The sequence below is a fragment of the Pleuronectes platessa genome, chromosome 1 (assembly GCF_947347685.1).
Source record: "Pleuronectes platessa chromosome 1, fPlePla1.1, whole genome shotgun sequence".
NCBI lineage: Eukaryota > Metazoa > Chordata > Actinopteri > Pleuronectiformes > Pleuronectidae > Pleuronectes > Pleuronectes platessa.
Window position 1 is genome coordinate 7750286 of NC_070626.1, and position 22997 is coordinate 7773282.

At 43.4% G+C, this 22997-nt stretch overlaps 1 protein-coding gene across 1 annotated transcript; it reads left to right on the forward strand.

The window, feature by feature from the left end:
* Positions 1-586: 586 nt before the first annotated feature.
* On the forward strand, positions 587-22558 carry mmp15b (matrix metallopeptidase 15b). Its single transcript, XM_053427160.1, has 9 exons — positions 587-729; positions 994-1116; positions 1399-1706; positions 5724-5885; positions 6413-6609; positions 10632-10770; positions 13479-13629; positions 14710-14828; positions 15773-22558. Exons 1-9 carry the CDS (start codon positions 593-595, stop codon positions 16285-16287), a joined length of 1851 nt encoding a protein of 616 aa, XP_053283135.1. The 5' UTR covers positions 587-592; the 3' UTR covers positions 16288-22558.
* Positions 22559-22997: the final 439 nt, after the last annotated feature.

Below are 22997 nucleotides of genomic sequence, written 5' to 3' on the forward strand. Positions count from 1 at the left end.
ACACAGCTTTATCAACTTGTATTTTACCGTGTAAAAGAATGGGCGTCGACTTGAGACGACATCTGCACACACAGATGTTCACAAATCAACATGCATGAGCACACGTGCACACTCATATAGACACACACCCTGTTTTTACATTCCCTGCACCAGCAAAGGGGAGTGTGTGTCCATGTGTAGGCGTATTTAGTATCTCAGAGTACCCGATATGCAAGTGCTTGCATGAGTGTGTGTGAATGTGTGCGTATGATATAAGGTTTCTGCAAAACAGGTGGGATAGACTTTGCGTCATCTTTGATTGGTTCAAGTATCACGTTTTCTCCCTAATGTCTGCCATTAACCCCCCCACCCTCTCCGGCTCTCCCAGTCACATACTCTCAAAATACAGGAGGTTGCCTTCCTCCTTTTATATACAAAACTCTAAATGCAACCTGATACTTTCACTTTTTGTGTTATGATTTGCCTTTTGATTTATGTTGACTTTGTGTCGGTGGTCAGCTATAGGAATATAGTTCCAATGATCACATATGAGTAGATGGCACTTCCTCATTTGTACATTTTCTAAATTGTTGTCTTCCAGTCATGGCTGAGGATGTATGGTTACCTGCCCCAGGCCAGCAGACAGATGTCGACCATGCGATCAGCTCAGATCCTGTCCAGCTCCATCAGCGATATGCAGCGGTTCTATGGCCTGGAGGTCACCGGACAGATGGACCCTCAAACCATCAGGTTAGCTGGACTTAGCTTCAGTAACAGTCATTGAGCATGGCCTATGTTCTCTCTTTTTGCTTGAGAGGAGCAGTACTCTGGCTGCACGAGGCAGCTCACAGGTACACTTTCAATTAAACAACAGAAATGTACAGAGACATCAAGGGGAGAAAGTAGGGGTTGTGCTGTCGTACTCCCCTTCATCTCCTCTCTTGGGGGCCTCTTGCTTTTCAACACTCTGTGGCATACCTCTTGCTGTTCCTGATCTTCTTTCAACTCCTTCAGTGCCATGAAGAGACCCCGCTGTGGTGTGCCTGACAAGTTTGGAGGCCAGATCAAAACCAATGTGAGGCGGAAGCGCTACGCCCTCACCGGACATAAATGGAACAAGAACCACCTCACATATAGGTAACAAAAAAAGACACTTGAACAGTATGAGCATCAACTCTTATCTTTGGTGTAGGTTGCTACTGTAAAACATTATGGGTTCAAGGTCTTATGTATGATTAAAATCGAACTATGTATCAGACTAGATACGCATTTAGTTTTTTGCTACTTTTGGTATGAAGTTGTAATTCCCATAATCTTTCTCAAATTACTAACGATATATACAAATAAAATACATATGACATAGGAATCTACAAAAGGATTTATTTGACCCCCCTCCCTCTCCTGTCTTTGTTCCCATAGCATCCAGAACTACACTCCCAAGATCGGAGAGTATAATTCATACGAAGCCATCCGGCGGGCCTTTAAAGTCTGGCAAAGGGTCACTCCATTGACCTTCGACGAAATCCCTTACCAGGAGATCAAATATGGACGACGCAAGGAGCCCGACATCATGATCTTCTTTGCTTCAGGTTTTCATGGAGACAGCTCTCCTTTTGATGGAGAGGGAGGATTCCTCGCCCACGCCTACTTCCCTGGACCTGGAATGGGCGGGGACACGCACTTTGATTCCGATGAGCCGTGGACCATAGGAAACCAGAACATACAAGGTAAATGTTGACTGTCAGAATAATTTGAAATGCCTTTTGGATTTCAGAGACAGTAGTTTTCATCTTTGACTACAACCAAACGCTACAGAAAAGCAGTGATAATAGAAATGTGAACCTCTTTGTTTGATCAGCCCATATAACGGGTAAATCGGCCATTACCCTCGCTTGTTTCTTAAGGATTCATCCAAGTCAGGGGATTTCACTGTTGCCTCAGAGTTACTTGCTCAACTTTCAGGGTGAGATGGAGGATATGGGGGTTATTAGTTCATTGATCATGTGTAGGTGTTATGTTGTGGAGGCTGTAATGGACCTAGAACCTGTGATTGCAAACAGCTGATCCCATGACTGTGGAGTTGCCATTGTTCAGCGGGCTACATCATCTCTTATTTGTCACACTCAAGTGTACCTCCTCATAGGTCTGAGTTAAACCCAGTGATGTTGCTGAGAAACACACTTATCAATGAATTCCATGCATCAGTGTCTGTACAATCTGTGTCAGGCGCACACACACACACACACACACACACACACACACACACACACACACACACACAAACACACACAAACAGACCTAAGATGTGTTTTCTTCTGTGAGGACTACAGTTTGCAAAAATCATGTCCTAAATCTAACTTCATCCCACTTTTCTTGAGATGAACCCTAAAACCAATTACAACTTTTAACACCAATTTCCAGCTCTAATCTAAGGATTAAGAAAATATCCCAATTTGAAAGAAAGTGCGAGAAGTCCCCAGAGTTCCTGTTCTTGCGGTGCACCCATTAACCCTGCTGACCAGAAAGGGATTTTTTGCAACAATGGGCTTTCCTTCCCTGTTATCTACATACATACACCAGACACAGACAGCTAAAGCTTGTGTGTGTGTGGGTGTGTGTGTGTGTGTGTGTGTGTGTGTGTGTGTGTGTGTGTGTGTGTGTGTGTGTGTGTGTGTGTGTGTGTGTGTGCGCGTGCGCGTGTGTGTGTGCGCATGTGTGCGTGTGTGTGTGTGTGAGTGTGTGTGTGGGATGTCCTGCAAGACAGATCACAGAGACCCTGGGAGGGTGTTCCACTCGGGGAGATCTGCAGACTGCTCTACTTAAACAGCTTAAAAGCAAAGTACAACCAAATTACAGTCCTGTCTGACTTTAGTTAGACACACGTCTACCTTCTTGAACTTTTCACAGATGCACTCTTCATTTAACTGTGGCATTTTTACAACGTCCAGTTACATTATGGTTGATATTTAGCCCCTACACTTAAAATGTTGGCCTCTGTACTTTAAAACACACGCAGTTATCCAGCATCTGGCTGTTGGAAATATACCATTAAGGCAAGCCAGCAGCAATCAAGTTAATTCAGGTAATTGTTTAAGTTAATACGTCAAATAAAAAAGCCAAATATCTTAAAGAGTTGCTTATTTCACTATAAATTAAATAAGATCAAATTAAATTAAATTTTCTATTTTAATCTTGGGCCCCTAGAAAATGATCTTCATAAAGTCTAAATGAGAAATCAGTGAATCCGAAAAAGAACAGGTTTAAAAAGGAAATAACATTTTTGGGTCAGGGTTATTTTCAATGACATAATTTATATTATTTTGGTAGTGCAGGAATATTATATTATAGTATCATTCCTTCAGAATTGCCCCTCTTCAAATCCTAGTGCAAACACAATCTCACTTGAGGGAGCAGAAGAAGTGAGATTTGATGAGCATCTGCTGCACTGAAGTCAGTGTCCTGAAGCATGAAACAGAATCAGCCCTGACCTCTGACCTCCTTTTGGATTGGGCCAAACAAAAACAGATTTAAACTCAGAGATCAATAGTCACACATAAAAAATTTAAACGACAGTGAAAATCTATACCATTGGAGTCCTTTGCGGCTGTACTGTTTCCCTCGCCTTTCCCTGACCTCGGTTTCATTTGTTGGCGAATAACATTTCTATTGGACTTGAGTTTTTCGGTGTAAACCTTGTGACACACAGTGTGATTAATCAGCGTGGTCTGATAAAAAATAGCTTTTGCACTTCCTCCAGAGCAACCCACTGATACGCACTCTCAAACACACCTTACACAATGACACCCTGTAGCAATAAAACGTCAGAAGCCTTTGTTGTTCTTTGAGGTCAGATGAGACAAACATGAGTAAGTCACTGGCAAAAGGCAGAGTGAACGTGGAGAGAGCATTCTGGTTGTCAGGGTGCAGCTTTGTACTGTGGGTCGTCTCACTTGTTGGTGAAAAAGCTGTGAGACCCGGTAAATAAGTGAAATAAGACTTGAATGACCGAATGTGTGTGTAGTGAGAATTAGACGTGTTGGCTGAACTTTGCTGAGATGTTTGAAGTTTTTTTTAGCCTTTCTCTTTTCGGACTAAATGGTTGTCACGGTGACCTCACAAAGACTTCTTTATCTGCTTTCAGTGCTCTCTCGCTCTCTGTTTCTTTATTCATCCCCGGTCCTGCCCTCTGCTGTTTTCTCTCCTGTAAGCAGTAGCTTAGCATGCCATGAGGACATTCATGTGACTCGGAAATTATAGATGGTTGGGGAGATGAACTCGTGTGTGTGTGTGTATGTGTGTATGTGTGTGTGTGTGTTGTAAAGTAGAAATTAGGAGACCATCTTCTCCATTCCCTTCAATGCACGTTAGTGACATCACCAAGTCACCAACAGCGTGATGTCACTGGCCCAGATCTGACCAATAATCAGGAGCCATTGGGGTGGATAAAATGACTTGCAAGTTCAAAGTTCACAGAAAGCAGGGCAGGGCAACAAAGAGGTATTGACTGAGAGGGGAAGTACCCAACTGTGCACTGGCTTCAATATATGAACTTGTTGGTCAATTCTCAACCAGGTTTTCTTTGGTTTTACTTTTCAGAAAAAAATCCATGAGAAGTCTTTTGTGTAGAGAGGAAGTTGATGCAATGGTCATTATGGCTCAGCTGTGTTGTGGCCTTGTCAGTGTGTACTTGTTGCAGTGTGGCAGTGGACAGCAGTATCCTCTGACAGCTACAAAATGCCAGGAATGTATGCTGATTCATATCAGCTGTCATCAGCATGCCTTTTGTGATTCATGTGTCGGATCAGTGGAGATTTGTAGTGACATCACAAGTGAGAGAGATTCTGATACATCAACTACATGGATATAAACAGCGGGCAGCACAGTGGTGCCTCAGAGTAAGATTAAGGGTGCTGGTTTGAATCCCAGCTTGCCTGGGGTCTTTCTGTGTTGAGTGAAGTTTGCATTTTCTTTGTTCCAGGCTAAATGAATGTGAGCATGAATGGTTGATTGTCTCTATATGTCGGCTGGGATTGTCACAGCTCTCCTTGCAACCCCTCAGAGGATGAGCGGTGTGGATAATGGATGATGGATATCCACGGATCACCTTATTAGAAACACTTGCCAGCCTCTGTATAGTCATGTCATTATCCAAACAGTCAATCTCTTGTCAGCACTGCCATGTGTAACACCATGTCAGATGCAGCAGGTAAAGTTCCATCAAGCGTCAGAATGGGGAATAAATGTAATGTCTGGGACTTTTTGTAATGTCAACATCAGTTTTGTCTGAGTTGGGATCAGCCTCCTCCTCTTTCCTCTTTTTATAACAGCAAAATATTGTTTCACATCTTATATCATCATCACACGTGTAAGTGCAGGCAGGGACGAGCCAGGGAAGAAGAAAAGAAGTGCTGCTTTCAACTACAATTGTTAATGCAGTACCTGAATCACACTAAATCAGACTAATGATCATCATGCACTCACACAAATGCGGCCACGTGAAATATTAACTTATACACTCTGCAAAAACAGTCACATATTAATTTTGGGCACACAGTCTGGAGCCATGCCCTCAGTATCAGTATGAGGGACTTTCTTCCATATGTAGCCTGTACCATATGGGTTGCTATGTGTGTTTTTCTTGAGACACTAATGTTTGAATGCAGATGGACATACGTGTATTTTGTCTTTCTCAATGAAGTTCCCCTCCCCCTACCTCATCTCTTTGCTTCGCAATGTTCACACAGGTAATGACCTCTTCCTGGTCGCAGTCCACGAGCTGGGTCATGCCCTGGGTTTGGAGCACTCCAACAACCCACTGGCCATCATGGCTCCCTTCTACCAATGGATGGAGACTGAGAACTTCCAGCTGCCTGAGGACGACAGGAGGGGCATACAGCAGATCTATGGTAGGGTGGGCCGTGCACGTTGGATGCTTTCCTATTCACTGGTGTATAAGTGACTTTCTCGAACTTTGAAAAGTAGTGTTACTGCATTTTTCCAACAACAAAGTGATCACTCTCTCAAATATGTTTTTCTTCTTTCTTATTTCAAACCATTTTTACATCTTACAGTTATCAGTTAATATTTCAAAATTTTTTAAGGAAGTATAAAATATCTTGTTTAATGACTCTATTTCCAGAAAACCAGCAGACACTCATTGAGATTTAAAATGTAACATGAATTAGTGAATATTAGAAGCCGATTTGGATAGAGACAGATTTTAGAGGTTTTTCCATATTTCTCCACTAGATGCTGAATAAGTTTGTTTATGAAAGACATACTGTGTATGATGGTGGTATCAGTGATTGTAACTTACCCTCAGTAAGAACGCAAAAAAGCTTTGATACTAACCCCGTCTTCTCTTAATACCTGTTTTATTTGATTGTAATTGCATCAAACAGGTTTAACCCACTTCGTCTGTTTTCCCCATCAGGTCACTCCGACATTGGGCCCACCCAGGCCCTGCCCACAGTGACGCCACGCCGCCCGGAACCTCGGCCACCTCAAACACCACCTCGACATCCTGACCGTCCCAGAACCACTGAAAGACCAGATCACTATGGACCCAATATCTGTGAGGGGAACTTTGACACAGTCGCCATGCTCCGAGGAGAGATGTTTGTTTTCAAGGTAAAGGCTTTAAGGTTTGAGATATAAGGGGGATTTGTAACTGCTTGCTGGGTCTGCAGTAATGAGCACACAAAGTCCAAAAAAACCCATTATGTGTACCATTATAATGGTTTATTATAGGACCTTACTTGTCTTTCAGTCGGCCTCCAGCAGAGGAGCTGCTCTGACAAGTTAACAGCGTCAATAAATTAGTTGTACTTTCCTGGAGAATCGGTTTAAGACAAATGGCGTGTGCAGCGCCAGCAAGCGGCCTGTTTTCAATCAGGTCCTTGTGGATTGTAAAGCCACAGGGTTGGTGTTTTTATGACACTGAACACTGTTAAAAGGGTGGGGTGTTCTCAGGTGTTTTCCTTAAAGAGCCTCTGGACCCACACAAAACATTCACAGGGGCCGAAGCAGCAGCGAGCTATTAGTGAAGGTCCAAGAGATATTTCTTAGAAAGCTCTTATTTTGCTGTAGGCTTTTTATTATTCGTTTTAATTGGCATTTTTTGGCCGGACAGTCAGCAGTTGAGAGGCAGACAGGAAATATAGGGAGGAGAAGGGGCATCACATGCAACAATGATATCGGTCCTGATTCAAACCATGGACATTGCGGTTATTTGGCATGTGCTGTAAACATTTGCTTACCGGAGAACTCAAATATTGGATTATTAATCAAGGTTCTTGATATCATTCAACCCAGACCTGTGGCCATCTGGCATATGTTTTACTCTAAACATGGAAGTAGCGTTTCCTGGTCAATGTCAGTTGAAGGAACGAAGCAGCAAACAGGACTCAATTTTACCACTTCACTGACAACCTGTACATTGAGCCGCTCTATAAAGATAAGTAAAGATGTGTTTCAGTGGGAGAGGTCAAAGGAGGCGTTGACTTTTGGCAGCGCTGAACACTGAGGAGGTTTGTAGATATAAGAGGGAGCTGGACAGTGAACAGCCTCAGATTCACTTCCAAAAACCTCACGTTTATTTTTTGTCTCATATACATAAGAGGGAGTTCTGCTGTGTTTAATATCGACAGGATGTTGTTCAGTTATACCACAGCTCACAGAACTCTGAGGGCAGCAAAACAAAGTATATGGTTATTATGTTTTTTTAACATTCTGTGAGCAAATAACATAACTTAAAAAAAATAATGAATAAAAATCAAAGCAATTCAGTTCAATTTTAAGCACCAGATCATACCATCAACATGTATAGAGAAACCAAATAGTTAACATAATGAAAAATCAGTTTGGCGACTGTGAAGAAAAAAACCTCTGTCATTAATTGAAAAAAAACCTCCAGCAGAACCAGACTCGGTGCGTGCGGCCATCTCTCTTGACCGGTTGGGGTGAGCAGAGAATAATGGGGAGCAGCCGTGATCTGATTTTACATGGCACACGGTGTGAAGCTGTGAGCAGCAGGACACCGTGACAGGAGGTGGTCACCTCTCTCTGTGAAGTTGGAGTTTTGCAGCCTGTCTCCTGCAGCTCTTCATCAAACAGCTCATTGCTGCCGCGCTTGACTCCTCCATTTCTCCCTGCAGTATTTCAAACTCATCTGCTGTCAGAAAATGCTGAGTGTGACCATTGTCTTCTTTCTTAGATGCCTTTTTGATGAACGATAGCAGTGAGTGCTAAGGTCAATGACAAACACATTGAGTTTTCTGTTATAGTTCAGTTAACTGATTTTAATGTCAAGCTGCAGAATTGGAAGATGTGTGGTTTGCATATATATCAATTGCAATACATTCTTCTGTGGACCATAGGCTCAAAAACCATTGTTACCTTATCTGGCGATAGTCAGTCTTAACAGACTTTTATTTAAATGAAAATGTTCAAGATTGCAACTTTAAAGCAGATAGCACTGTTTCAAAGCTCTCCTCTCAGATAGCCCTGTCCCTCCACACACACACACACACACACACACACACACACACACACACACACACACACACAGATCAGTCTATGAATATCTCTTATCTCAGACCCTTAGTGTGCCTGACACTGACCAGTAGCTGTAAGACTTGGCATCCATCTGCCTGGATGTGTGCTACGCATGGTCACACAGTTATATCTGTGCTCTTAGATTTCATTTCAGCCAGTGATGTCTATGTTCTTGGGTTTTATCCACAGTCACGGAGCTCGTCTGGACAACATTAATCAGCGTCCAAAACTCACTTTTTCCCTGACCGCCACTGGTTTCTAAATTAATACATATGACTCCAATCTGATTCAGTGCAGACGAAAAGCAATAATATTCGTTTAAGTCATCAGATACATTTTGTGAATACAAATCAATGCAATTTAATTATCATGTGCAGTGTAAAAAATTGTAATCAACCTGCCACACCGTGCCTCAGCCCACCCTCCAAGTGCCCAGATAATGACAAATCATCAAGTGTTGTGTAATCACATCATACTATAGTGTAACTATAGTGAATATGAACTAGATTCTTCTTTCCTAGTAACAGTTACGGGGATGCAAATTATTTCAGGCTGCATTTTCTTCCTAGCGTTTTAATTACTTTCTTAGTACTTGGTTTTGGTTGCAGTTTCCAACATGCTGCTTTTAGTCGTTGCACCAGTGTGGGAGTGATGCCTCCTTTGTGAGGACATTTTAGTTACTAATGGTAGACATTATTCATCTCTGTTATTCCTCTGCACAGGCAAAATCACTCACTTTGAGCTCTAAGAGTGGGCGTAATTTGTGAGACATCAGTACCACTCTCTCTTTCCCACAGAGTCCTGTCCATTAAAACTAACAAGTGGTTGTCATTCTCGAGAGAAATGGCTCCTTTCTTTTATTCACATCTACTATTTATTCTGCGCCCAGGGCTGGACACAGAGACAGTCAGCAGAGCAACACTTAGCTGCTCCCAGTATTGAACCTCCCACACTGAAGTCTGGTCTCTTCTGCGGAGGACTAATATGGTCAATTCAGTCTTAATCTGGTCAAAGCAAGGAGCTGTCAGACCACACAAATCAAAGAGCACGCTCCCCTGTTCAGTTCAGCCCTGTTCTGTTTCTCTCCGCTCTCGTTAAACACATTTTCATTCTGTTCCTTTCTGTCCCGCGTCGCGCCGTCCTGTCTGCCAGGGTGTTCTTACGTGAAGGACAAAACTAGGTGTGCTTGCCAGAAAGAAGCAGCACTGAGCATTTTACCGTTACATTATCCAGGACAAGCAGAGCTACTGACTCACCACTTATGAATGGGACTGGTGTAAATCTGTCTGCTGGCTTGTGTGCGCAGATAGTAGATATGACTGTTCATAAGTTTCTTTGTGTGTTCATGGGTCAAATTTGATGCTGCGATGCACACATGACAGTTCATTATCAACGTTAGTCTGTGATCAGCAGATAGAGTAGGAGGTTAGGACGTGATAGAGCCACCAGAGCGGAGACTTGACTATTATTAGCCTGCCACTGTTCCGCTATTGTTGGTTTATTGTACGTTTTGGTCCAGTTATACTTCAGAGCTCATAGTGACCAGCAAGCAGTTCATGAAAGTGACTTACAACCTTTTTTTTCCTAAAGCTACATGTAGACCATGTGCTTTCCATTCCTGTTTAGTCCAGCCAGTTACTTTATCAACTCCACCAAGGGGGTTATGTTTTCACCCTGAAAACACCGGTGTTATTATTGACCATAAATTAGGTTTTACTTGATACAGTGAAACTTCAATAAATACAAACATAAATAAGGTTTAAAGCTTCCAAATTACAATAGTTCGGATCAGGACATGTTTTGAATATTAATAGCTGTTTACAGACTGTGTGGGCTGAAATGGACAAGTGACATAATTTTCCTTTACCTTAACTTACTAAAATATGCAATAATAAGGATAGTGTGATTGATTTAATAGTTCCATTATATATGTCAGAAGCCACAAAATTTGGGATTTCTGTGGGGGGATAATGCCCCTGAACCCCTCATAGTTGACTTCTGTTTCCCTCAAGCTGGCTTCTCCATATTCTTTTTGAAAGTTGTCTGCTTTTGATGAGATGTGTTTCAAACCAACTTTTTCAATTCGGTCTTCTTAGGGCCTCTGGTTCTGGCGGGTGCGTCGGAACAGGGTGCTGGATAACTACCCCATGCCCATCAGTCACTTCTGGCGGGGTCTGCCTGGAGATATCGATGCGGCCTATGAAAGACATGACGGCAGGTTCGTCTTCTTTAAAGGTAAGCAGGAAATACTCACAAACACTGATGGATGCATGCGCCTAAGCTCCGAAACAGAATATGATGACGCACTTGCTCATGCTGACAGCATCCTAAAGTCATAAACAAAATTGCATTGCACTTGTAATTTTGTACCTCGCAGCTCAGTGGAAAAGGTCAAATGATGATTGATCATTTTTCATTTATCAAACCATCTCCTGGTGACTGTTTCTGTAAAACAGGCCTGATTCAACTAACCTTTTAAGAGCATGACAGTTTTCCAGGAGCAGCTGCCTTTTAGAACATACCGGATTTTTCAACTGCTGACTTACACAGTGTGCGGGAAAGCAATGGTGACAAACAGCACTAGTGTGTAACAGGCAATCATTGTTCAGACTCAGCAGAGGGTGTGGTATCACTGCATCCAGGTTTTATCTGAAGTCAGTCGGTCTTACATCTGCATCAGCGTGTCAGAGCTTTAGGGTAAAATTGTTCTTTCACTGTCATCTTTATAGAAAAATGTCAATCGGAGCATATGGAAGATAAATCTCCCCTATACATAAGTATACTCTTCCTCTATATAAACCCAGCCACCATCTGGTTTCTTCTTAACAACCTTAACACAGTTATATTGCACAATGGTCATTTTAAACCGCCATGTCTTAATGCTATCACACTTTAATGGTAAAACTGATTGTGGAGCTTTAGTCATCTTCTGCAGATAATGTTGGAGATATACTGTAAGTGCCCACGCTTCCTCAAGAAAGCAGCACTACATAATATGTTCTACATGCAGAGTATAAATCTCCTTTAGCCCAGCTCATTATTCACACTGAGTCACTGAGAGCGGCTCGTGTTTTACAATAGTGGATGATGTTGGTGAAGGAAAAAGAGAGCGCTCAGGTCTTCAGTGCAGCTTGAACCCGGGGGAGCCACAGGCTCTGGGGCAGCTGTTGGTGGTGAGGAGCATGATGTCATCGGCAAGTCCCTCAGTGTGACACTTGGCTGCGAGCCATTCACAAAAAAAGAACAAGAGGAGGAAGCGAAAAGGAGGGAAAGAGAGTGGAAAGGCTGTGAGAGCCCTCGGGGAGCAAGAGAAAGGGGGACCAGCAATAGCAGCTGGATATCTTTTCCCAAGACCTATGGACCAGTTGGTTCAGCAACAGTCAGAATGAGAAGTCCTTTCTTCATCTGTGTTCCTGTGCAAAGTTCTGCACATTAAGCTGATTTGTTTGATCTGTGATTGGTGGTTGACAAGTATCTACTAATACATTTCACATTAATCAGCTGTGAAGGCAGGAAACAACTAAACCCACAACCATCACAGAATTTAAACTCCACTCCCGGCTGTGGTGAGCTTGATGTTTCCTCCTGGAGTAACCAGCATTATGATCCATTGTAAGCATGTTGGGTATTCTCAAATGTTATTGAGTGTTCAATAATGAATGCTTGAAGTTTTTATTTACCTGTCAGTCCTGGAGCCGCCCTTTTCAATGAGATCTGCATTTGAATTTAGTGGATTCTTACTTGACCAGGGCTCCAACCCTCCAACAAGTTAATTGCAAATCAGTTCAACATTTTTTGTGTAATCCCAGTGACAAACAAACTAACAGACACAAGTGTATGATGTCACATCCTTAATATGCAAGGATACTGAGGATCACTGGCACTGTTGTCATGTGTGAAATCACATGAACTTTCCTGAGTTGGGGAAGTCAACAAAAACACTGTTCTAGCAGTTTACTGTAAGTTGAGAGATCCATGTCTTACTGTTCTTGTTGATCTCTATATTCAATGTTGTGGTGTTTATTGAGAAAGAATAGGAATGACTATGTATTTATTAGGTGCAAATGCGAAGCTGTAGTCCAAACCGGGAAAAGAAATTTTACAAATCCTCAGTACTGGATCAAAGATTTATTAATCCAGCTGTTGTATTACCCAGAGGTTGTCCCGTTTTTTTAATCCTAAACAAATCACACTGTTTATCCCTTTAGAAAAACCGCAGTTTCATAGCAGGAAGGGGTGACATCTTGAGGTCACTGTAGCTCTTGTTCAGTGGTGAAAAGTCGTGGAATAAGTCATGGGATTTTACATCAGGGCCGAGCACCACAGGAACCCTGGGATGCATTGCGTCAACCCTCTTATTCTCTATGCTGAGTGTTGAGCTTTCATTTTAAACGAGGAGCAAGGGGATGGAGGTGGGTGGGTGAATGGATGGATGGATGGTTGGCTGGGTGGGTGGGGGAAAAGAAGGACTGGAGCCAAAGAGGAAAGATGTAATGGTGCCAGGAGGAATGGAGTACCCCTGCCTGACATAATAAAAACAATAAAACCTTCCCTTCAGCGAGAAATCTGCTACATGAGACAAGCCGCTCCGAACGGATAATTACAAGCCAAACCCAAAGTCCTTAGTCAATGATGTCGTACTCGCGTTTGCTGAGTCTTTTTGATTGCCTGCCAACAAATCCTTATTACATTCATTTAATTTACTAGTGTGTGTAAATGCTGGTTTGGTTTCCCATGTTGTTCTCTTTTTATTCCTCATTTAACTTCAATTACTCAACATATTGTGTGCCAGCACCTAAAATGTGCACACTCTCAGGATTGGTCTGTTTACATCTGTTCGCATGTGTGGACCCATGTGAATCCAAACATACACAGCAGGATCCACAAGAGTCCACTAATGGTCCTCTCCTCTCCTCTTGTCTCCCTGTGTCTCCTCTCCTCAGGAAACAGATTCTGGCTTTTCAGGGAAGCTAACCTGGAACACGGCTATCCAATGGAGCTGACTGATTATGGTCAGGATATTCCCTACGACCGAATAGACACGGCCATCTGGTGGGAGCCGTCCGGCTTCACTTACTTCTTTCAAGGAGACTGGTAATTTAGCCTACAACCTCTCAGCATTACGGAAACTCACCTGCTACCATGTTTATTAGTTTATAATCAAACTCATTTAAGCCTTATAACATCTAGCTTTTGTCTGCAATGGGAATGAATACAATCACTCCCAGGTTAAATGACTCTGCATTGGACATAGGTTTTAATCAGCTCGAGCTCTGATCCAATGGAAATGTGACACCCAGGTAAACGTGCTAATTGGGCAGGAGCGCCGCTGATGTTGGTGCATTTGTGACGTCAAACATGACTCACTGAGGAAAAACATGGTTTGGCAAACTCTTCCACTGGCAAGGAGAAAGGAGTCATAACCCTTTTAGGGGTTTACCCATGTTAAAAAAACCTGTGTGTACAGGCTCAGTTAGGTTTATAAGAGTATCAATAGTTTGATCACTTTTTATAGTTCAGCCAGCACAGTTGAGCATGATTTCGAAAGCTGTGGAGACATTCATAATCTCCAGATAATGAATCTCACTCACAGTGGTTCGCATCCGTAGTGACTCTTTTACGCAAAGACAATGCATCTCAATCTACTCTGGTAAAAAAAAATTGTTGTTTACGATTTATGTTTCAAAGCACATCCCTGTGCATTTCTACTAATGAACTGGATAGCTTGTATTTTATTGTAGTTCTATCAAATGGACTCAGGAAATAACTCTCTCCCAAATATGGAATGAAAATATTTCAAGATCACACAACTTATTTATAAGTTTAATTATAGCTTTTCCCTATGAGGATTAAGCTGTAAATGAGGAATAGAAGCAGCTGTATATGTGCAGTTCTTAGTTAACAAAGTTAGAAAGTTCTATGAACAAAACAAACATTTGGAAGACACTGTGGACCAGAACAAACACCAGTGTATGAAAGGGGAACATATTTTTGAAAAACACTCATAGGAAAGTAAGTAATTACACCGGGGGCTTCTGGTGCATTTATACTCGGCTCAATTTGAATGTCCTGTATAAACTGTGATGTTATATATACACCATGCAGGCCCCCACCATGCTCTTGTTTAGACAGCTGATAAACAATGACGGCCATTTTCTCCACTGCTGTCTGCAGGTACTGGCGTTTCAATGAGCAGTCGCGCTCAGCTGACAGAGGCTACCCGAAACCAATCAGCGTCTGGGGATCGTCAGTGCCCTCTGCTCCCAAGGGGGCTTTCCTCAGCGATGACGGAGGTGAGCTGAGACAAGAGTGGTTTGTGTGTGTGTATGTGTGTGTGTGTGTGTGTGTGTGTGTGTCTGTGTGTGTCAGCAAAAAGGACAAGAAGGGGCTAAAGCAGACAGAGACAAGCCTGAAACAAAGAACTAAGGTGTGGCCATGCGATTATTATGAGGGAGGGGATGGTGAGTGCGTGACTTTGTGTCTTCTGGGAAGTGAAGTGTATGTCTTGTGCTTTTCAATGCCTCGGTTAGAGCAGCCAGTTGCTTAGGCTACATCCATACTACTACATTTTCCTTTGAAAACACATTCACTCTAAAATTCCGGAGTTTTTAAGCCACTAAAACAAAGTAGTGGGGCTGTGGTTTAGTCGGGACAAACAGAAACTGAGATGTTTGGAAACGATGACGTAGACACTCACAACCACTTGCTGATTTGCTCCTGTTGGTCATGACTTAGCCTTTGTTGAGGAATTCTATCACATGACACTCCTCCGGAAGATTCCAACCAGCATTAGCTCGTGTACCAGTGTAGACTGCAACAGGGATAAACAATTAAAAGTGTTGCTGACCCTGTTGTTTTTGCTAACAGTTACTGTGCAGATACAACCCCTTACATAAGTAGGAGTCAAGCTATTATTCCTATTTACACCGGCACCGCTTGCACAATGTACGTGAATGGTCTTGTGATGTGCACGTTCAGGCATGTTAGTATGGAGGGATGCAAACTAATGTGAAAACCAGTTTGCAAACGAAAAAATTGTAGTAAGAATGTAGCCTTAGTTAAGCAAGAGATCTGGAAATGGGCTAACAGCTAGCCTTTCATGGAACCAGTGTGAATCTACATGGTAAACTAAGCTAACCAGCTGCCAGATCCAGCTTAAGACTCAACAGACAGATACAAACTCTTTGTTTAAATTGAAATACTGACTGAAATCTTCTGTTCTCCTCGCCTCCTCCAGCTTACACTTTCTTCTACAAGGGTTCCAAGTACTGGAAGTTTGACAACCACCGCATGAAGAGCGAACCAGGCTACCCCAAGTCCATACTAAGAGACTTCATGGGCTGCAGTGTAGACCTGGACCCGGACAGAGACAAGGACACAGACTCAGGGCGTAAAGTCCCAGATGTGAACCGTCCGCCGTTCAACCCAGACGCAGGACGTGAAGGTGACAAAGGCAAAGATCGGGACGGGACGGATCAAGGTGGTACAGACAAAGACACGGGCAAAGGATCAGACGGTGACAAAGACGAGGACTACCGTGAGGGTCGGGAGGAGGGCACCAATGAGGTTGACGTGGTGCTGAAGGTGGACGACAGCGAGGAGCGGACCATGAACATCCTGATGGTAACCATCCCACTGGTCCTGGTGCTGTGCATCCTGGGACTGATCTACGCCATCATCAACACGCTGCAGAGCAAAGGGGCGCCGCGGCTTCTGGTGCACTGTAAGCGCTCCCTGCAGGACTGGGTGTGACCCTGGACATTAGGGGGACACTGAACTTTGAACTTGAATCGGACCTTAGACACCCGCCTCGTCTAATCCTAACCCCTCCATCTCTGTGCTCAGTGGCTCCTGAAACTCTTAATACTTGTGGTAGTAGATCCATACACTCACAAATAGAATCAAGCATAAATTATGTCTTACATATACACACACAAACACACACATCATCCTAACCTCCTCTTGTCTCCCATGGTGCTCTACAATGCGTTGACTGTAGTCTATTTATATGAGAGAAGTTTGCACTTTTTTTTTTTTTTTTTTTTGTCTGGATTCATTTTGTGTGACTTTTTGTTATTATTATTTTTATTTCTAAACCAGGAAGGCCGCTCTGTTCTCTCTTCCTCCCCCTTTCCCCAATCTCAGTGGGAGCTTTTTCCTCTTTGATAACTTGACATCTGTGTATGCTATCAGTCTTGCCACAAAAGAAAGACACATGTAAAAGGCTCGAACAGACGGGTCACTGAACGTCCGCATGAGGTTTAGCTGTGTTCCTTCCTCCTTTCATCGTCTTCTCCACCCCGCTCCATCTCCTCGCTTGTTTCTGCCATAGAGCACAGTCTTCCGGATGTGAGAGCTGAGATAGAACGCAGCAGGGTTTGGTCACAGCAGACATTTCACTATAGTTTTGACGTGGTTGTTAGTCTGAAGGTTGAATCTGGAGTTCTGCTTGTTGTTCATACAGACACTGCTTTGGTTTTAAGGGATAATTCCAGTCAATTCACATCTTCATTTTGCAGTTTTATCCGTTGATTGTCAAAGTTGCTAGAGTTCTTGTTGTGATGGGATCACTCCAGTCTGCTGACATACTCACAGGTCGAACCAGACCCACCTCTCTTCATTTGGATCTCAGGTACAAACTTGTAGAGTTCATGAGAGCATCTTGCACTGTTGTGTTGTACTGAGCCGTAAAATGTTAACGACTCATTTTTCATGATGTTTAAATGCAGCCTCATAAACTCTGAATCGAATCAAACAAACACCAAGTGATCTTCATGTACCGATCAAGTCCCAATAACTTGTGATGAGTGTTAGAGTTTATTAGTTAAATTTAATCAACCACTGGCTCTTGAGAGCTGGGGGTGGGAGGCAGTGAAAGAAGCGGCTGCAGGTGCAGCGTTAGTGAGACTTTCCTCAGCAATTCACATTCTAATCGCCCTAGGACATAGGCAATTGCCTAGTTTGCCTATATGGACGCACCGGCTTTGCTCACATCGGCTCCTCCAGGCAGAGAAAGTCCGGAGGGTCTCCCTCGGAAATTTGCGTTCACACACACAGCCCCTCCAGAGAAACTCCTAAGTGTCTCCAGGTCCATATTTTTCCCATGATCACACCTAGTTAAATGCTGAGATCTGTGACTTGGGCACGCAGCATTATTGCCAAAAGGAATTCAAACACTTGGCTTAAATGAGGACAGATATGAAAACTATCACCCAAACATAAATTAGTTCACTAACTACTCACTAAATAATTCACTAAATAATCACTATCCACAGTCATCTTTATAAGCCCTATATAATAAAAAAAAAACACGATGGCTAAATCTACAAAAATAAATCCCCAACACACCTTAATTATCTTTTGAAGTCAGACTACTTGCCCCTTGTTTTCCTTCTTTATCTTGTGCCCACACAGCTGGACAATAGGTCTACCTCTTTTCCTCTCCTTACTTGGAAACCATTAAAAGACCTCTTTGGCTGAAAAGGTAAACAGACGTTTGAGGGTAACCTCTTCCTTTAGCTTTCATTTATGTGGCTAATTCTCATAGAGCCTCTTCTCTGTCAACAGTGAGACTCCAGAGGAGACAGACTAATGGTTAATTTAAAGTCAGCTCACTATGAAATAACACAGGAGAGGCCGCATTTATTGCATCTCTGTGCGTGTGACAAAACAAGAGACAAAGCAAAGCCACAGCTTTTAATTTCAGAGCAGGATGTTGCACCACAAAACAACCCAGCAGTCACAGGGTGCAGCTAATGTACCGAGGACCTAATAACGGCCTTTTTACTGCTCGTGCTTTTTAAAAAGGAAGAAACCTCCCTGACAACCTGTGGTCTTTTAGTTATAAAGATAGCGAAGCTGTGAGCACTAGGGTGGGCTCAGGCCATGCAGGATCATGTGATCACAGACTAATCCTCTTCATTAAAAAACAGCAGGTGTGCGCAAATGCTGTTCACCCCCTTGACCCCTAAACTAAACCTTGAACTTCCAGAATGAAAACACTACCCACTCGCGTTTCATCTCCCACGAACAGAGATAGGATGAATGGGAGTGTGTGCGCAGGAAAAATTGTATCATGTTTTTTAACATTTAGCTACTTAAATACACATGTTTGCCAATTCTTTCAAATACATGCTATAAAATGTTGTGTTTATTCTTTCTGGTGTTTGCAGCCTTTGGTTTCCATTCATTTATTTAAGATATGAAAGTCACAAATCTGCCTAAAGATTTTCATGCTGTGACAAAATTAATGGAAACCAATTGCTGCCATGAAAACATACACTTAAAAAAGGACATTCTTTTCAATATGATTGATGTAAATGGTCACCAGAGGTTTTTAAACAGCAGGACCAATACCTGCAAAACCAGTGGTGTTGTCCTGTAAAAGCTTGTCCTTGATTCATCAATGGCAAATTATGATCATTTCCTGAGCTCATTATTGATACATTTTCAAGAAATTATTTTGAAAGGAATGTTTCAAGATTTTAAATGATAAGACCATCCTTGTTTTGTTTTTTTTTACAATTTTTTTTTCGGAATCCAGGCTGAAGTGAGTGAGAGCGGGTGGAAGACTTGAGAGAGTGACTTCAAATAGGAATAGGAAGAAGGCTTATCTGAGGCAGCATTAGGTAAGCTGCCACCCTGACCAGAGGGGGCTCAGCACCCCCGGCTCAGGTTACACAGATGTGGACGGGGAGGACGAGGAGAGGCCAAATTTCCTGCAGCTGAGACAAGGGAAGGGGGGATGGGGGATGGGGGAGGGAGGCTGACCTCCTCTCCCTGAGCTTGCAAAGTTTGGATTTCAGGAACAAGAAGGGGGGGGGGGGGGGTGTCAGAGAAAGAGAGAGGACTCTGATGGCTCTATCCCACTGGCAACCGCCCATGTGACCCAAATTCTCTCTGCTGGCTCAACAACAGTGCTGGTCAGAGAGGAAACTTCAGCTTACACTAGGAGACAGACCTTTTTGAGGAATGTGCGCTGTAAGTGCTCTGCTTGTAGTTGTCAGTTTGCCCCGTTACATTTTTTGACTTTTTAAAAACAAACCGGCCCCTGCGTACTTAGAGCTGCCTTTGTGGTAGTGAAGCGGTTTTCAACACACCGGGGGATTCTGCGCCCAGACACGTTCACGATAGCAACAAAACCCTCTGGAGGATTTAGGTGAGGGGTGGTGCAGGGGCAGGACGTAACGCATTCACTCTGCTGCAGAGAGTGTTTTTGTTTGCAGCACGTCATCACGTGTGTCGACGCTTGTCACCAAAAGCTCTGTTGTCTTCTACGTGTATGGCTCCGTCCTCCTGACCCACCTGCACAGAGCATCTCAACACCCCCCACCACCATCCCCCGGCCATATCGCTGCAACAGCTCTTGGTACAGGATTGATTTTTTCCGGTTGTAAAATTTAAAGACTTTCCTTTCAAAGGAGAGCAGGGTTATGACTGCAATGAAAAAAGGTTAAAGAGCAGTCATCATTTAATTTTCTTTACTTCAGGTACATTATTTTTTAGTCCCATGAACAAATGTGAGCTGGAACTCTCAAGCACTAGCATTTGGGCTTCTTCTGTTTTGTGCAGCTTTTATGTGGACGTACCCATCAGGTGCGTGACCTCGCTGCTGTGTTCGGCCTCCAGCGACGTGAGGACAGGTTGAGGTGAGGTACCTCAGCAGACAGAGTCACGGTTACTGGGACGCTCTTGCTGAAAGGTGGAAAAAAGGAAGAGCAGATGCAGCTTCCACCAGAGGTCTGGAGATTGATCCGTGGCCAGTCGATAAACGTTGCCAGGAAACGGTTTCCTGTGTCCATCGCTCACCTCCTCATCATCAGGGTTGGTGTGGGGGGGCAGTGTCTGGTTGGTTGGCGGACACAGCTAATCAGTGTTAAAAGCACCCCCTCCCTCCTCTTCCTTCTCCTCCCCCTGCCCTGCTCTTCCCCGATCCTACAGGCACATCAGAGAGTGCTTAGACAGTCAAGCGTCTGGACAGGCTCCGAAAATGCAGACTCATTGACAAAAAGTTGTGTATCGAGTAAATGTTGTATATATATAAGATTTCAATCCTCATCTTCTTTCCTCTGTAACCTCCATACAGAAGCCCACAGGGACATAACCACTTCAAAGTGAAAAGCAACAACTTCAACGTTGAATAAGTCGAGAGCACCTGAGTTTTCTTTACTTAAAATCACAGTTTCAGCAGTTTGAGAGATTCTCTGTGAAGGTGACACTGACTGGGATTGAATTCAGGACAGCTGATCGTCTCAGGACAGCGAGCAGAGGAGGAATGTCGAGAGGTTTGGGGAGAAATCCGTCAGGGTTGATTGATGAGTGTGGGTGTGCGTGGACTTAATCAGCTCTACAATAAGCAGGGGCTGTTTTCCGACTGTAAATTTCCCACACTGTCTCGATCCCACCCCTCTTCATACTCAGCCCGGCCCTCTAAGCCCCGAGGGGATCATAATAACAACAATGGCCTTCTCTCTCTCTCCCTCCCTCTCTTTTCACTCTCTCTTTCTCCTCCCCCCATTTTGTCTCTCCCCTATACACACACAAACACATTATTCTCTTCCCGAGCCTCACCTTCCTCCCCTCCCCACCCCTCCATCAGGAAACGAGTCCAGGCCAAGGTCCAGCCTTACGCAGCAGAGCCTGTTTTTAGATCCACCTCCTTGTTCAGCAACATTCAACACTGTGGAGGGCGTCACTTAAGCAAAGACACCATACTCTGTCAGGTTTTGAGTTTGAGGAACAAACACTTGGCACTGGCAGGTCACATTTATATCTAAAGTTGCAAAAGACTTGAGTTGTTCTATGTTAATGCCTTGTTTGTTTCAAAGTACGGGGCCTTGATGCAAAGTTTGGGTAAGGTTAGGATGTGGCTGAGCTTGTGTGAGCTCTCGTCTCTTTCAAGATGTGTTTGCCTTCCTGATTCAGCCCTGCTGTTTTGGCTCTGAGCCTGGGATTTATACTATTTTTTTTATTTTATTTTGTTATATTTTCATGAACATCTCAGTTGAAACTGTCACAATCATTCAGAAGACTGCTTTGTCTGTGCTCTCCACTCTGTATTTGTTGTGTTCCCGCTTCCTGCGATCGCAGTGTATCCCCACACTGCCTAATAACCAGAAGGTTCTAACAGCCATTGCATCAGCAATGGCTGAAATGATGTCAAAAACAGATGAAAAAAAACAGATCAATAAATAAAACTGAAGAGATCACAGAGAAAAGAATCAGTCCAAACTGACATAGAGTAAGACTGTGATCTGTTTCACAATCACTGGGGATAGCTCTGTGGCTTTTGATGGCTCAACCCCAAAAGGATTGTGGGTTCTCCTTTTTCCCAGACTGCATCTCACCTTGCCCATTGAGCCCATGCACTCTGAAACCACTCATCAGAAATCATCACTCAGCCAACTCATCCGCTCACCGTGGAACAGGACGGAACAGGAAAGATGGCTGACAAATGACTTTCAGCATCCGTGTCGTCGCTTTTTCCAGAGCGAGTGCAGCGGCTCTGATGGAGCTTCAGACGAGCATCCAAACTGACAAGCAGCCCACTTAAAGGAAACTGCTTTCATCCACTAACTGCCGCTACAGTAGATTTTATGGGAGCCAGTGGATTCTGTACTGACCGTCAGTACTTAGCATCTCAAACTAGGTCCTCCTTACCTTTTGCCTTCATTACTACCTGGGTATTGGTTAAGTGACTTTCTGAACAAAAAAAACTCATCATCATCCCTGATTGGGTTAAAATGGTGGGGAAAAATACAAAAAAGCAGCCAATCAAAACATGAGGTTATTGTTGGTCCTTGATGATTTGTCTTATTTTGATTTTAATTTGTGATTATTTTGTTTCCTCTTTTTTGTTAATAACATTCCAATTAGATTTTTTGGGATTGGTTGTTAGTGGGTGTGGTTTTTTCTGTAGAAAATGTAAGATTTTATACATATGTGTTGTTGTGTGTTCACCTCTAGTTGAGTGTGTTAACAAGCCATGCTGGACATGTACACATTAAAAATTGCTCTGAAAATATTCAATGTGGTGCTTTTTTTGCTTTTGGGCAGAACAATGCTTTGTGACCCAACTAAAGAGAACTGAGTTACAATCCTGTGCACTCACGTACATGTACACGCACACACCCTCACTCTCTTCCTGCAGTGAGCTCACTGTCCAGAGGGCCTTACTTCCTGTCCCACATGGGACAGGCAGCAGAGCGGCCTTAGAGTCTGGCACATTTCCAGCAAGCCACATGAGTGGGGCGGAAGTTAGCAGTAGTGTGTAGAGTCTGTAGGAAACTCACCGGGCAATGGTGTCATCTCACTGAAAGGGAATTCTTTGTTCACGGCACCCCTGTGTGTGTTTCTTTCTTGTGGTGGAGTTTATCGAACCACCAAAAGTATAGAAAGAAACTGATGACAGAGTTTAATTAGAGGGACACTTACTGACATCCTGTGGCCGACGTAATTGACAC

Bases quoted from the DNA above. Each gene is read 5' to 3' on its own strand.
- mmp15b (XM_053427160.1), top strand. From the start codon at position 593: ATGTATGGTTACCTGCCCCAGGCCAGCAGACAGATGTCGACCATGCGA. The intron at 13,630-14,709 runs GTAATTTAGCCT...TGCTGTCTGCAG, and splicing joins TACTTCTTTCAAGGAGACTG to GTACTGGCGTTTCAATGAGC. The intron at 14,829-15,772 runs GTGAGCTGAGAC...CGCCTCCTCCAG, and splicing joins TTTCCTCAGCGATGACGGAG to CTTACACTTTCTTCTACAAG.